The sequence below is a fragment of the Chrysochloris asiatica genome, unplaced genomic scaffold (genome assembly GCF_000296735.1).
Source record: "Chrysochloris asiatica unplaced genomic scaffold, ChrAsi1.0 scaffold00047, whole genome shotgun sequence".
Taxonomy (NCBI): Eukaryota; Metazoa; Chordata; class Mammalia; order Afrosoricida; family Chrysochloridae; genus Chrysochloris; species Chrysochloris asiatica.
The window spans coordinates 8,996,354-9,010,729 of record NW_006408565.1 but is presented as its reverse complement, the minus strand read 5'-3'; the positions used below and the strand labels follow the sequence as shown (position 1 = coordinate 9,010,729).

The 14,376-nt window shown below is 41.8% G+C and overlaps 1 protein-coding gene across 1 annotated transcript in view; it reads right to left on the bottom strand.

The window, feature by feature from the left end:
• Positions 1-3,056: 3,056 nt before the first annotated feature.
• Positions 3,057-14,376, bottom strand: part of RPA2 (replication protein A2, 32kDa) — a 33,677-nt gene continuing 22,357 nt past the window's right edge. The window contains exons 7-9 of the mRNA XM_006862226.1: positions 4,901-5,008; positions 4,623-4,717; positions 3,057-3,141 (exon numbers count right to left, since the gene is read on the bottom strand). Of these exons, the coding sequence (XP_006862288.1) occupies positions 3,057-3,141; positions 4,623-4,717; positions 4,901-5,008 (288 nt within the window). The remainder of the gene's footprint in view (positions 3,142-4,622; positions 4,718-4,900; positions 5,009-14,376) is intronic.

Here is a 14,376-nt window from a genome sequence, read left to right as displayed (position 1 = left end):
AGAACAAGATAGACAGGGGAACACTGAGACAGATGTGCATGGCCTAGTGGGACAGAGATTAAATAGTGATGCATGCTCAACCTTGGAACAACAGGGCTCTGGGATACAGGGATCTAGGTAGAGCTTGAAGAGGAGCAATAATACTAAAATCCTTGACTGCCTTATGAATATTAGTTTCCCTTGCCTACTACTGTAAAATAGACACTTGAGTGGGATAGAAAGGAATGTTGGGAAACATGATTACAGAAAACTTGTTAAGCCCAGCTTCAGCCTATAACTGAATGGAATGCCTAAAAGGGGTTCTAGAACTTGCCCAGTGAAATAGGCATCTTGCAAAGCCTTTACAGAGTATAAGGCCTTAGGTGGAATCCTGAGTCCCATCCAGAACCTTATGAGGTGGGACATTCCCACTAGAAAGGACAAGCAGACCAGCCTGGAACAGCTACAGTGACAGAAGATACATCTTCAAAGAAAGATCATCAGGAAAAACCCAAAACAAAAACGTCAGCATGATTGGCTATAAGAATAAGCAAGGTGTTCGCCAGGAAGACATCAAGGCTAGCAATCAAGTGCCTTCAGGACAAACTCCCCTCTAAGACTGAAACTCAAAGGGAAACACACAAAGAAGCATGTAAGCTTGCTGGTGACAACATTGGTCTATTGGTGAGTGGAAGAGGGGGAAAGGCAGCAATGAAGAAATTGGCTGAGCTCAACCACAGTCCATTGACTCCCGTTGACCTGGAGATGAGAGAGACAAGAGGAAGGACTGGTTGGTTCTGAGGACACTTGAGCCCATGGAAAAGGACATAGTCACAGAGGGCTAGAGCTTAGAGTGAAACATCCAACTGATATAAAGTGAGGGAAGATGCACAAGAACACCCAAACTTGCATACAGTACCCTTTTGACCTAGTCTCGATGGCTTGATAATCTGAACTCGACTAGAAGTAGATGACCAAAAAAAATTTTTTTAATAAAGGAAACAAGAGTAAATTGCTACAATTTGATGAACCTGACCTATACTCAGAGAGGTAGTTACTCTAAATACTGACAGAGAGGGAAAGAGTGTTCACATCAAGTATCAATGCTATCCCCTCTGTACACAGGGTAGATAAGGACAGGCAACTTAGACATTGGCTACCTAAAATGAGGGGGTGATAAACGAACATAATGACTGGCTTACAAGGTTTCAAGAGGGAGTTTAAGAGTATGGAGTGAAAGAAAGAGTCTCCACTGAATAGCTGTCATCTTGTCTAGATGGGTCTGATGAAAAGAGATGGGATAAGAAAGATTCTTATGATTCAATAGTGAGTAACTTATCATGACTAATTGCGACTGTCACAATTGTAAAGGTAGAAGTTCTGTAACAAAAACGGGAGTGGTTAATCTTACAGTCCAGAAATAGGACCATCAAGAGACACGTGCGCAAAAATTTAGGACCTTATCCAGAGAAGCAGCGGCGCCAGAGATGGAGGCAGAGATGGGGCATGGAGAGGGGAAGTAACTGAGGACTCTAGATTCATGGACTAAGAAGAGAGGGACTAAGAGCTGGTGGCCAGGAGCAGACTTGCAGAATGTGCCCTTTGGAGATGTAAATTATTATATATGCCTGAGTGGTTTGTTTGTTAGTTTTTAAAAAAGCTATAAAGTGGACAGAGAGAAATACTGTTAACTGATGGTACATGGAGGGGATTATAATCATTGCAATGAAACAAGGTATATGATTTGTTGAATGTAAAACTGATGATAATACCCTGTAGGCTTTCTCTCAATCCACAATAAAAACCTTAAAAAAAAAAAAAGCTAAGAATTACAGAACGTGTAGACTGGAAGAAGCCCTAAGACACCCTCTTTTAACTTAAAAGGGAAATCACTCCCATAGGTCACCTTTCAGACAAACAACAGACTAGATTATAAAATAAACAGTATCACCCATGGGTAATGTGTCCCTTAAACAATGAACTATATGAGACTAAACCATCAACATTTACCTAAAAGCAAAAACAAGAAGGCAAGGAGGGGAAAGGAAACTAGATCAATGGAAACAGAACCACCAAAATGGAAATAATGAAAATGCTGGCATACTGTAAAACTTTTAACCACTATCATAGAGGAATCTGAATAAAAATTGTTGAATGGGTAAAGAAAAAAGATCTACAGTCTCAAAAATTCTGTACAGGGTTGCTTTGAGTCAGAACTGACTGGATGGCACTCAACAACAAAATTTACTTCACAGACTTGATTTCATCCAGACTTCAAAAAAACCTCTGCAGAAACAACCTTGTTCTCTCTAAACAAATATGGAAATACAAGTTCACTGGGCTGACGTAGCATGCTCAAGATCCCAACCAAAAAGCAGGACAGGCACGATTCAAATCCAAGTCTCACTATGCTTCATTGCCTCCGATGAGAGTAGTGAGTAACTGCACCAGCTTACAAAGAAAACCAAAATATTTCTACAGGTTCTTGCAATAAGAACTGTTTTATTAAAAATACAGGGCTGCACTTATTTAGCACAAAGTACAGTAACATTTCTTCCTCTCCTCTGCCCCACTGGGCATCACTCCAGAACTTCATAGCCATACCAACATGCTTTCAGCAGCAGTCATCACAAGAGGATGAAAGATGTGCATTTCTGAAAATAACTCCACATAAAATGGGAAACAAAAACAATCAGAGATCAGCAGGTCTGCGGACTAGCTCTCTGCCAACAGGCTCTGGTCCTGCTCATTTTCTTTCAACAAGAAAACATTTGGGAATAGGCGCTCCTGAGCATTCAGTTAAGTAATACTGCTTACATCCTCTTCCAGTCTGATGTTTAACTAGCCTATTTGTAACCTTTCTTAGAAATTCCACCCTAGTTTATATTTCTGTCATCCTCCTTTGAACTTTAAAAAAAAAACACAGAATAGTAAGTTTCCAATGGATGTTAATGGAGGCTTTTTATAGATGAAACCTACTTCCTAGAAGTCAATTGACCAAACATATACACAGCTGGAGAAAACAGACTGTGAAAACAGATCAGCTAGGAAATATCTTAGGTCCCAATGAGATCCAGTTATTCTGCATCTGTGGACTTAAAATGCTCATCATCCACAGTGGAATAGATGTGTCCCTCGTTGCTGAGAAAATCCACAGCTAGCCTAGAAAATAAAGAAGAAACATGGGCTCATTTCCGCACCAAAAGTGAAAAAAGAAAATGACTTTTAAAAGTTACCTTTTTGGATATGGCCAAATATGTAAACCTCATGCATCTCTCCTCTTTCTAAAGTGGCCAAGAATTGACAGGAAGAAATATCAACAAAATTGCAAAAGTGTGGTTACTGGTGGAGGCAAGACTATTTAAGACTGCCTTGGAGCTCTTGCTCCATATTGTGTAAAGGCAAGAATATAGAACCTTCATATTACCAGTCTAAACAAGTGAAACAAGAATCTAAAACTTGCATATAAATATCCATTGATATGCAGATGCCTTTCAAAGTTCTTCGCCACTCTACCCCAATGCGCTAGAGTCCTTAGAGATGGTCTTTCCAGAAATGACGGGACAGCTTCAAAATGCTTCAGTAGTACAGTAACACAAGTAACAATTTAAAGACTACCGACTATGTAACCTATCATAAGAGCATCTGAGACAGGAATTAATATCTTCGCTTTACAGGAAAGGATACAGAATTAGACCTGAGCATTTTTTTCCCATCTAAAAAACAGCCCTAGTGGCACACTGGTTAAGTACTCAGCTGTTTCAGCCCACCAGTTGCTCTGTGGGAGAAAGATGCGGCAATCTGCTTCTGTAAAAATTATGTCTTGGGAACCCGATGGGAGCAGTTAGTTCTATCCTGTCCTTCCTATAGGGTTACTGTGAGTTGGAATTGACTTGATGCAATGGGTTTTTAAAATTCCTTTTCTATCTAGGCCTAAAATAGCAACTGATTTACTGTAAACAAATAACTTCCACAAGGCCCATAATAGTCTGTTTAATTAGCTCAGTACCTTGGTAATCAGGAAGCTGCAGTCTAAGAAGGAATTAGGACAGGGATACTGGAAGGTCTGAGAGTCTACTGGCTTTAGGTTAAGATGCATCTATCTCTAAGGAGCTCTGGTAGCGTAGTGGTTATGAGTCGGGTTGCTAATCTCATGGTCAACAGTTTGAAGCCACCAGCAGTTCTGCAGGAGAAAGATGAGGCTTTCTGCTCCCGTAGAGATTTATAGCCTCAGAAAAACCGTATGCAGATTTGCTATGAGTTGGAACTGATTCCACGGCATATAAATACAACCACCACCGCATCTATCTCTACAGTGGGAAGAGTAATGCTAGTGGAGTTGTATCACCTAAAGTCCATGAGCTGAAGACCTCACTGCTCCGAACTAAGTTCCAAAATTATACCTCTAGTACATGATGAACATTCAAATATTTGCACAAACAAATGCAATGAATGCTGGCATAGGGAGCACCATCTTTGAGACTCCTTTTTCTATTTTCTCCATGACTGACCCAATTCCTTTCTGATTACTGGTAAGGTTACAATTAACACTTGTTTGTTCTCAATTCATCATCAGGAAACCAGTGAGGTAAAAGGGGCACAATTCTGAAGCTTGTAAATACTTACAAATACCAAATACTTACTTGATTGAGGATACACTCATGTAGTTGAGTTGAGCCTTGAGATCATTAAAGTTCAATCCTTCAGGTCTTGGGCAAGCTTTAATCAAATTCAGCACCTGAAGAGTCATATTAAACAAAAATTATAACAATTAGGCATAAACAAGCTCCCCTCTGCAAAACAGTTTGTAGGGAAAGAACACGGAGCTGTGTACTCAGATCCTTGACATAATTAAGGAAATACTAAAGTTTAGGACTATGTTGGTTTCACACTTCTGGAATCATTTAGGTGAAGTTTTTACCTGGTTTTGGGCCACAGTAAGGCCATTTGTTGGATTGAAGCTATTCGTACTGAAGTTCCCTGCTTCACTCATTCCTGGATTGCTGAGAGATGCTCTCCCTGCTGGGGGCTGAATTAAAAAATAAGTTCACATTAGAATATGCACTAAGTTAAACCTTTAAAGTGTTACTGAGTTGATTATGACTCATAGTGATCCTGTATAGGGTGTTTCCAAGGAGCAGCTGGACTGCCAACCTTAGCCAGTTCAGGACTCAAGTTAAACAAAGTCTTTGTTGTTTCAAATAGTTTGTTAAAAAGCAGTTTATAAAAAATAATTTAAGCAGAGTTTCCCCAGCAACTATGTCTTTTTTTTTAAAGTTTTTATTGTGAATTGAGTGATAGTTTACATGGGAGAACATTGGCTTTACATTCATCCTAATGTATTTCGTTTCATTACAATGATTACAATCCCCTCCATGCATCACCATTCAACAGCATTTGCTTCCATTCCCTCTGTGTTTTTTTTTGTACACCGAAGCACTCAGGAATATACAACCATTCAAATAACCAAAGGGCACATCTCACAAGCTTGCCCCCCGGCCATCAGCTCCATCCCTGAGTTCAAAGTCTCCAGCCACTCCATCTTTCCACATCTCTGCCTCCATCTCTGACTTCTCTTGGATAGGGCCCTGCACTCTGCTCCTCTCCCTTGATGGTCCCAGGGTCCACTGCTCCTGGACTGCAAGATCAACCATTCCTCTCCTTTTGTTACAAAACATCTACCTTTACATTTGCAACACTCACAGTCAGTCCTGACAGCAATTATTCACTATGGAATCACAAGAGTCTTATTCCCATCTCCTTTATCAGTCCTGCCCAAACAGGTTGTAACCCCTCAGTGGAAAGTCTACCTTCCCCAGCACCCTCTGGAACTAGGTTCCCTCTTGAAAGCTCGTAAGCCAGTCACTTCTTGCCTTTGTAGCACCCTCCCCCACCCACCTTTTGGGTAGCCAATGTCTAAGTTGCCCATCTCTGTCAATCCTGTGTACTGAGTGGGAATGATCCTTGCTGTAAAGATTCATTCCTTCTTTTAAACTACTACATCCACAAGTTCATCAAATTGTAGCGGATTCTTCTTTCCTCCTCTAGTCGAGTTCTAATGATCCAGCCATTGTAGCCAGGTCAAGTGGGTACTATCTGCAAGTATGGGTGTTCTTGTGCAATCTTCTCTCACTTCGTATCAGCTGGATGCATCACACTCCACTCTAGTCCTCTGTGGCCATGTCACTGTCTCTGAGCCCAGGAGTCCCCAGGTCTCGCCACACTGCTGACCAACCACGTCTCAACCCAGGTGGACAGGATTCTATTTTTTTTTTAAAGTTTTTATTGTGAATTATGTGATAGTTTACATGGAAGAAAATTAGCTTTACAATCATCCTATCGTGTTTCGTTTCATTGCAATGATTACAATCCCCTCCATGCATCATTAAACAACCAAAGGGTACACCCTAAAAGCCTGCCTCCTGGCCATCAGCACACAGCCCCCTCTCCCTCCGAGTCCAGAGTCCCCGGCCGCTCCATTTCTCCACATCATCATCTCTACCTCCAGGTAGGGTCCCGCACTCTGCTCCTCTCCCTTAATGGTCCCAGGGTCCTCTGCTCCTGGACTGCAGTCAGCCACTCCCCTCTTGTTACAAAACATCTACCTTTACATTTTCAACCCTCACAATCAGTCTGGATAGCAATTATTCACTATTGTACCATACGAGTCTTATCCTCATCAGTCCCATCCAGGCAGATTGGAAGCCACTCAGTAAAGATTCTACCTTCCCCCGCACCTTCTGGAACTAGGTTCCCTCTTGAAAGCTTGTAAGCCAGTCACTTCTTGCCTTTGTAGCCCCTCCCCCCTCCTTTTTTTGGGTAGCCAATATCTAGATTGCCTATCTCTGTCAACCCTGCATACCGAGGGGGTGGGAATGATCCTCGCTGTAAAGATTTGTTCCCTCTTTTGAGCTACTACATCCATAAATATAGGTCAAGTTCATCAAATTGTAGCAGATTACTTTTTTTTCCTCTCTTCTTCTAGTCAAGTTCTGATTATCCAGCCATTGAAGCCAGGTCAAATGAATACTATCTACAAGTATGGGTATTCTTGTGCATCTCCCCTTACTTCATATCAGGTGGACGCTTCAGTCTCCACTCTAGTCCTCTGTGGCCATGTCACTGACTCTGGGCCCAGGAGTCCCCAGGTGTTGCCATACTGCTGGCCAACCAGGCCTCAATCCAGGTTCACAGGAGTCTATTGAACGTGGTTGGACTTAGCTCACAATTTCATTGCTGTTCTCCCCTCACTTCCCCTTATCGGTGACAAACATAGTCACCAGCCACACCACATGCCTGCTCGTGTACTCCTCTTGAGGCTCAGTCTTGGAAGAGGGTTTGCCCTGAAGGGACCCGACCACTTACTTTGATGGATTCCAGAACAACTTGCTTATTCTTGTAGTAGTCAATTGGACTGCAGTTATTGTTTTTGATTTTTCCTGCCGGTCTTTCTTTCAAGAAATATCTTTTCTTCTAGACGCTCCAGGCTGGTCTGCTTGTCCTTTCAAGTGGGAATTTCCTACCTCAGAAGATTCTGGATGGGGTTCAGCACCCCACCTATGGTTTTATGCAATGCAAAGGCTCCGCAGGAAGCCGCCTTCACTGGGCATGGTGTAGCCCCATTTTAGGTATTCCAATCAGTTATATGCTGAAGATAGACTTACAAGCTTTCTATGATTATGTTTCTGGCTATTCCTTTCTCTCCCACTCAAGTGTCTATTTTATAATGGTATGCAAGGGAAACCAAGATTCAAAAGACAGCCAAGCATCTTAACATCATTTCCCCTCTTTTACCCATTCAAACCATGCCACAATCCCTGTATCCCAGAGCCCTGTTGTTCCAAGATTGTGCATAAATCATTTACCTCTGTCCCACTCAGTCCATGCAGACCTGCCTGTTGTCCCATCTGCCTTGTTCTTCCATTCCCCTCCCCCTTCTTGTGTATTGCACCCCCCTACCCAGCACCCAAGCTATGCTGTGTCTATTCCCTACCCTGTGCTCTCCTCCCTCCCCTCAACCCACCCTATACGTCCTGCTCGTAACCATAAAAGAATTTCCCACCCTCCCTTTCTGTGTGGGTTCTTTTTCTTAATCTTTTACAATAATGGTCCTATGCAGTGTTTCTCCTTTTGTGATTGACTTATCTCACTCAGCATGTCCTCAAGGTTCTTCCATGTTATGCAGTGGCTTGCAGTTTGTTATTCTTCAAGGCAGCATAATATTCCATTGTGTGTATCACTGTTTATCCATTCTTCCACTGATGTCGCTATTGTAAATACTGCTGCTATGAACATTGGTGTGCATATATCTACTCGTGTTATGGCACGTATTTCTTGTCGGTAAATACCAAGTAGAGGAATTGCTGGATCATAAAGTATTTCTATTTCCAACCTTCTGAGAAAGTGCAATATTGCTTTTCAAAGTGGTTGGACCATTTTGCAATCCCACCAGTAGTGCAGGAGGGTCCCAGTGTCTCCGCATCGTCGCCAGCACTTATTGTCCTCTACTTTTTTGATCTTTGCTGTTATCACCAGTGTGAGATGATATCTCATTGTTGTTTTGATTTACATCTCTCTAATGGCTAGTGATTGTGAACATTTCTTCATATGTGTGTGGGCTGACCAGATCTCCTCCTTGGTGAAATGTCCGTTTATGTCCTGTGCCCATTTTTTAATTGGGTTGTCTTTTTCTTGTAGAGGTGTTGTAGTTTCCTATATATTTTAGAAATGAGTCCCTTGTCCGATGTGTCATTGCAAAGATTGTTTCCCATCCTGTGGCTTCCCTTTTTACTGTTTTGGTGAAGTCTTTTGATGCACATAAGTTATGAATTTTTAATATGTCCCAATCATCTATTTTGTCTACTTTTGTTTGTGTGACAGGAGTCTATTGAACATGGTTGGACTTAGCTCACAACTTCATTGCTGTTTTCCTCCCACTTTCCCTTATTAGTAGACCAGTGTGGTCAGCAGCAAGATCACAAGCCTGCTTGTGTATTCCCCTTGAGTCTCATTCTTGGAAGGGGGTTTGCCCTGAGGGGACCCGACTGCTTGCCTTGATGGCTCCCCAGTGAACAACGTGCTTGTTCTTATAGTATTCAATCAGATTGCTGTTCCCAATAACTATTTCTTAAACTGGAAGGAACGCTTATCATCTAATGAGTATTTGAAGCACATATGCATCAAAGAGAGAGAAAGGTGCCTCTTTTTCTTTATGTTGTGGGACAGAAGCCAGAAGAAAATTACCTGGAGATCTGCTATATTGGTATCCTTGGGGCTGACTCACTCAAGTATTTACTGAATGCCAACAAGGCATAAAGAATTATAGAAAGAGAGAAGAGATGATTCTCTTATATACGTGTTGTTGTTAAGTGCTGTCAAGTTGATTCTGACTCATAGTGACCCTGTATAGGATTTCCAAGGAGCTGCTGGTAAGCTTGAACCACCGACCTTATGGTTCAAACCAACTCTATAGTCGAGCGCATTAACCCAGTGCCACACCAGGACTCCCCCATATACATGGTGGTGGTGGTTATGTGCGTGGAGTCAGTTGCGACCCTGTACAGGGTTTCTGAGGCTGTAAATCTTTACGGGAGCAGAAAGCCTCATCTTTCTCCCACGGAATAGCTGGTAGTTTTTAACTGCGGGCCTTGTGGTTTGCAGCCCGATTCGTAACCACTACGCGACCAGAGCTCCTTCCCTATACACAGTCTTATGTATATACCTTAAGAATCACCTGAGGATCTTGCTAAAATGTAGATTCCAATTCAATAAATCTGAGGTGGAAATGTCAATTCTCAGCCGAGGAGGTGAACTGAATGAACCTGCTTGAAGCCCTGTATAACTGATATTCTCCACTATTCTCGCCGTCTATTCTGTTCCATCATTAACATTGGCTCTCTGTCCCTTAAAGTTCTCCTGCGTGCTTGACTGAGATTAACTGCTGTCAGTTTCCATTCATATAGATCATTCTTTGTACTAGCGCTATGTGTAAGGCAAAAATTATTTTTTAATTGGGCTAAGTGTAGTTTAGTTAACAATGACTTCAAAGAATAGATTTGGTTCAAGGTTTAAAGATTTCTTCTGGTCATTAGATTCATTGTTCCCAGAGTCTCAATGTAGTCTGGATTTCTGTTCCATGTTTTTTCTCATTTTGATCAGAAACCATTTATTGACTGATTGCATATACTCTTCTAGTTCTATATTTATGTTTCAAACTGTACACAGTATTTCTCATCTACCTCACCTGTGAAACAACAGACTAAAAGTTCCCCTAAAATATCATCCCAGAACTCCTCCTAGACCACAGACTTTTATTCCCATACATGTACTGGGTAATTCATCTGGGTATCTCACAGAACTTTCAAAATAAAATTCATCATTTTCCCTATCAAACCTGATTGACTTGCTCTATTCTACTTCAACAAATGGAATAAATTGTGATAAATGAAGGTAAGATTAAAGTTGTCAAAAGACTTCATTTTGCTTGGATCCACAATTAACACTCATAGAAACAGCAGTTAGGACATCAAAAGACATTACGCAAATCTGATGCAAAAGACCTCTTCAAAGTGTTCAAGAGCAAAGCTACATCCCTTTGAGGCCAAAGGTACACCTGACTCAAGGCATGGACAATGAATAAGAAAAACCGGAGAAGGATGTATGTATGTGAGGTACTGTGCTGGAGAAGTGTGTCAAAGGTACCGTGGGCTGCTAGAAGAATAAACAAATCTGTGTTGAAATACAGCCAGAAATGTTCCTTAGAAGCCAGGATGGTAAGACTTCATCTTCCATATTTTGTACATGTTATTAGGAGGGAACATTCCCTGGAAAAGGACATCATGCTTGGTAAAGTGGAAGGTCAGTGTGAAAGAGAGACTGCCAAGGAGATGGACTGACACTGTGGCAGTAGCAAGGGACTCAAATATAACAGTTGTGAGATAGTGCAGGACTGGGCAGTGTTTTGTTCTGTTGTGCGTAGGGCTCGCTATGAGTCAGAACCAACTCGATGGCACCTAACAACAATAATTCTATTTCAATTCGTAAACTCAAACCTAGTTCTGCAGACCTCAATCATCTGAGAGTCTCCACTTCCTCACCTTCTACAATCTGCCCCCACAGCCTATTAATACAATCTCCAGTGTAGTCCAAGTTCATTCTTACCACCACTGGTCTCCTGATTGGCAACTCAGGTTCTAGTCTCCTACTGCACTCAATCCTCCACAATGCTATCACTGATTACGTCACTTTGCTCAAAGCACTCAATGGCTACCTCTACCCATGGCAAAAATGATAAAACTCCTGCTGTGGCACTGTAGGATCAGCACTGGATGCGAACCACAAGGTGGCAGTTCAAACAGGGTAGGTCAGAGGCATGTTGAAAGATGGCAAGGTCCAGTGCAGTTGAGAAGTAAAGTGTGTTGAGGAATGGAGGGGTCAAGAATGAAACGAAGATTTTTGAAACCTAGTTGTGACGAGTCTTGAATGCCTTACTGTCAAGTGCCATCGAGTCAGTTGTGACTCATTTCGACCCTGTATAGGGTTTCTAAGAAGTGGCTGGTGAGCTTGAACTGTAATCAGACCTTGCAGGCCAGCACATTATCCTGCAGCACCACATACAAACTCAAAAAAACAACAACAACAAACAAAACCCACCACTTTCAAGTCCATTCCTACTCATAGCGACCCGATAGCCTGAACCCACCTCTCCTACTGCTAGGGTCGATTCTAACCTATAGGACCAAGTAGAACTGCTACTGCTTCACATGGTTCCCGAGGCTGTAAATCTTTCCAGGAGCAGGCAGCTTCAGCGTTCTCCTGAAGAGTGGCTTACCCACTGTACCACCAGGGCTCAACAGAATGTTTACTCTGTTGAACTGAGGAAGAATGATAGAAAAACTATTGTAAAAACTCAAGCTAAAGTTTTCACACTAAAAGAAACATTCTTTGATAGTTACCAGGGGTGGGAGGGAAGGGAGAGTAATTCACTGCCTACAGGGTGGGCGCCTGCTAACCCCAGGGACAGGGAGGGCAATATGCAAGAAGGGCGAGGGTAGCAGAAGAATGATGAAGCCAGGTGGCGACACAGGGAAGTACGCCTGGGTTACAGAGGACACAGATTGTTATGTGCTGTTGAGTCAGTTCCTACTCATAGAGCCTCTGTATAGAATTTCTGAGGAGTGGATAGTGACTTTGAACCACTGACCCTGCAGTCCAGTGCTTATCCTACAACGCCACTCCACGACTCCAAAATCCACTGCCACTGAGTCTATTCCAACTCACAGCAATCCAATGTAAATCTTGATGGGAGCAGAAAGCCTCCTCTTTGTCCTACAGAAAGGCTGACGGACTTGAACTGCTGGCCTTATGGCTAGGAGCTAAATGTATAACTCACTACGCCTCCAGGGATCAAATATATACGCTGGTGTGGCTCTGCAGGATAAGCACTGGACTGATAACTATAAGGGTAGCGGCAAAGGGGATATAGGTAAATAGTGATATATATACAACCTGGGAACAATAGTGTTCTGTGTGTAAATACATGGATTGAAACATAGGCTTAATGTGTATGGGAGTAATAATAGAATACATAAATACATACATATGTGTTTATATATGTCATAAATAGGATTCCTGGTGTGGCACTGTGGGTTAATGCGTCAGACTGCAAAGCCATTTGAACTGCAAAGTCCACAGTTCAAGCTTACCAGCTGCTCCTTGGAAACCCTATACAGGGTCGCTATGGGTCAGAACTGACTCGAGGGCACTTAGTAACAACAAATATGCCATATGTATATATATATATATATATATATAATTTGAAAGAGGGTATTTACACATGGTTAACTCCAGGGAGGAAGTGGGACAACTGTGGTTGCATGGAGGGGACTGCAATCATTGAGATGAAACAGAGCATATGATGCGCTGAATGCAACAAATGATGGTCTGTACACCATCACTCAATTCACAATTAAGAAAACAAAGAGAAAAGAACGATAAAATACCAAATACGTCCAGTATTCTATGGAAGATCTTGAGGAGAAATGTCATCCAGACAGTAATTCAGTTATTCATTCAACTAATGCTCATTAAATGCCTACTGCTTACAGGAAGTTTAAAAAAATACGGTCAATTTTTTTTCAAGCTAGGCACTCCTGGTAGTGCAGTGGTTAAAGTGCTGGATTGCTAATGGAAAGGTGGTTCAAAACAGTAGCTACTACAGGACAGATGCGGCAGTCTGTATCTATAAAGATTTACATCTTTAGAAATCCCTTTGGGGGCAGTTCTGTCCCATAGGTTTGCTAGAAATTAGAATAGACTCCACAGCAGTATGTGGGTTTTCAGGCTGGAAGCCTTCAGCTTGGTCAATAAGAGTTCTAAATTTAATGATCCAATAATACTAAACGGAATGCTGTTTTTCACCCAATACTTCTGCTGATAAAAGCTCTGTCTTAACTTTCAACCAAAAGAAGTCCAGGCCCAGATGGCTTCCCTGGTGAGGTCTATCAAACGTTCAGGGAAGAACTGTCACCAATTCTACTCAAATTATTCCAGAATATAGAGGAGGATGGAAAACATCCTAATACATTTTATGACGCAAGCATAATCCTCATGCCAAAACTAGGAAAGGACGTCACTAAGAAAGAAAATTATAGGCCAATATCCCTCCCCTCATGAACATAGATGCAAAAGTTCTCAACAAAATCCTAGCCAACAGAATCCAGCAGTACATCAAAAAGATAATGCATCATGACCACGTGGGATTCATATCAGGGATGCAAGGATGATTCAATATTAGATAAACAATCAAAGTAATCTACCATATAAATAAGAAAAAAGAAAAGAACCACATGATCGTATTGATTGATGCAGAAAAGGCATTTGACAAAATCCAACATCCATTCCTGATAAAAACACTCAACAAAGTAGGAATTGAAGGGAAATACCTTAACATAATTAACAGCATATATACAAAACCAACAGCCTACATTACTCTCAATACAGAGAAACTGAATGCCTTCCCTCTGCGAACAGGAACCAGACAAGGATGCCCTTTGTCACCACTCCTATTCAATATTGTGCTGGAAGTCTTAGCAAGAGCTATACCGACTCGATGGCACTTAACAACAACATATGGCAAGACAGGGAAATTAAAGGCATCCAAATTGGCAAAGAGGAAGCAAAACTCCATTTGCAGATGATAGGATCCTATACGTAGGAAACACCAAAGACTCAGTAAAAAAGCTACTAGACCTCACTGGAAGATTCAGCAAAGTGGCAGGGTATAAGATCAACATACAAAAATCATTTGGATTCCTCTATACCAAAAACAACAGCGCTGAAAAGGACATTAGGAAAGCAATACCATTTACAATAGCCACCCAAAGGATGAAATACCTA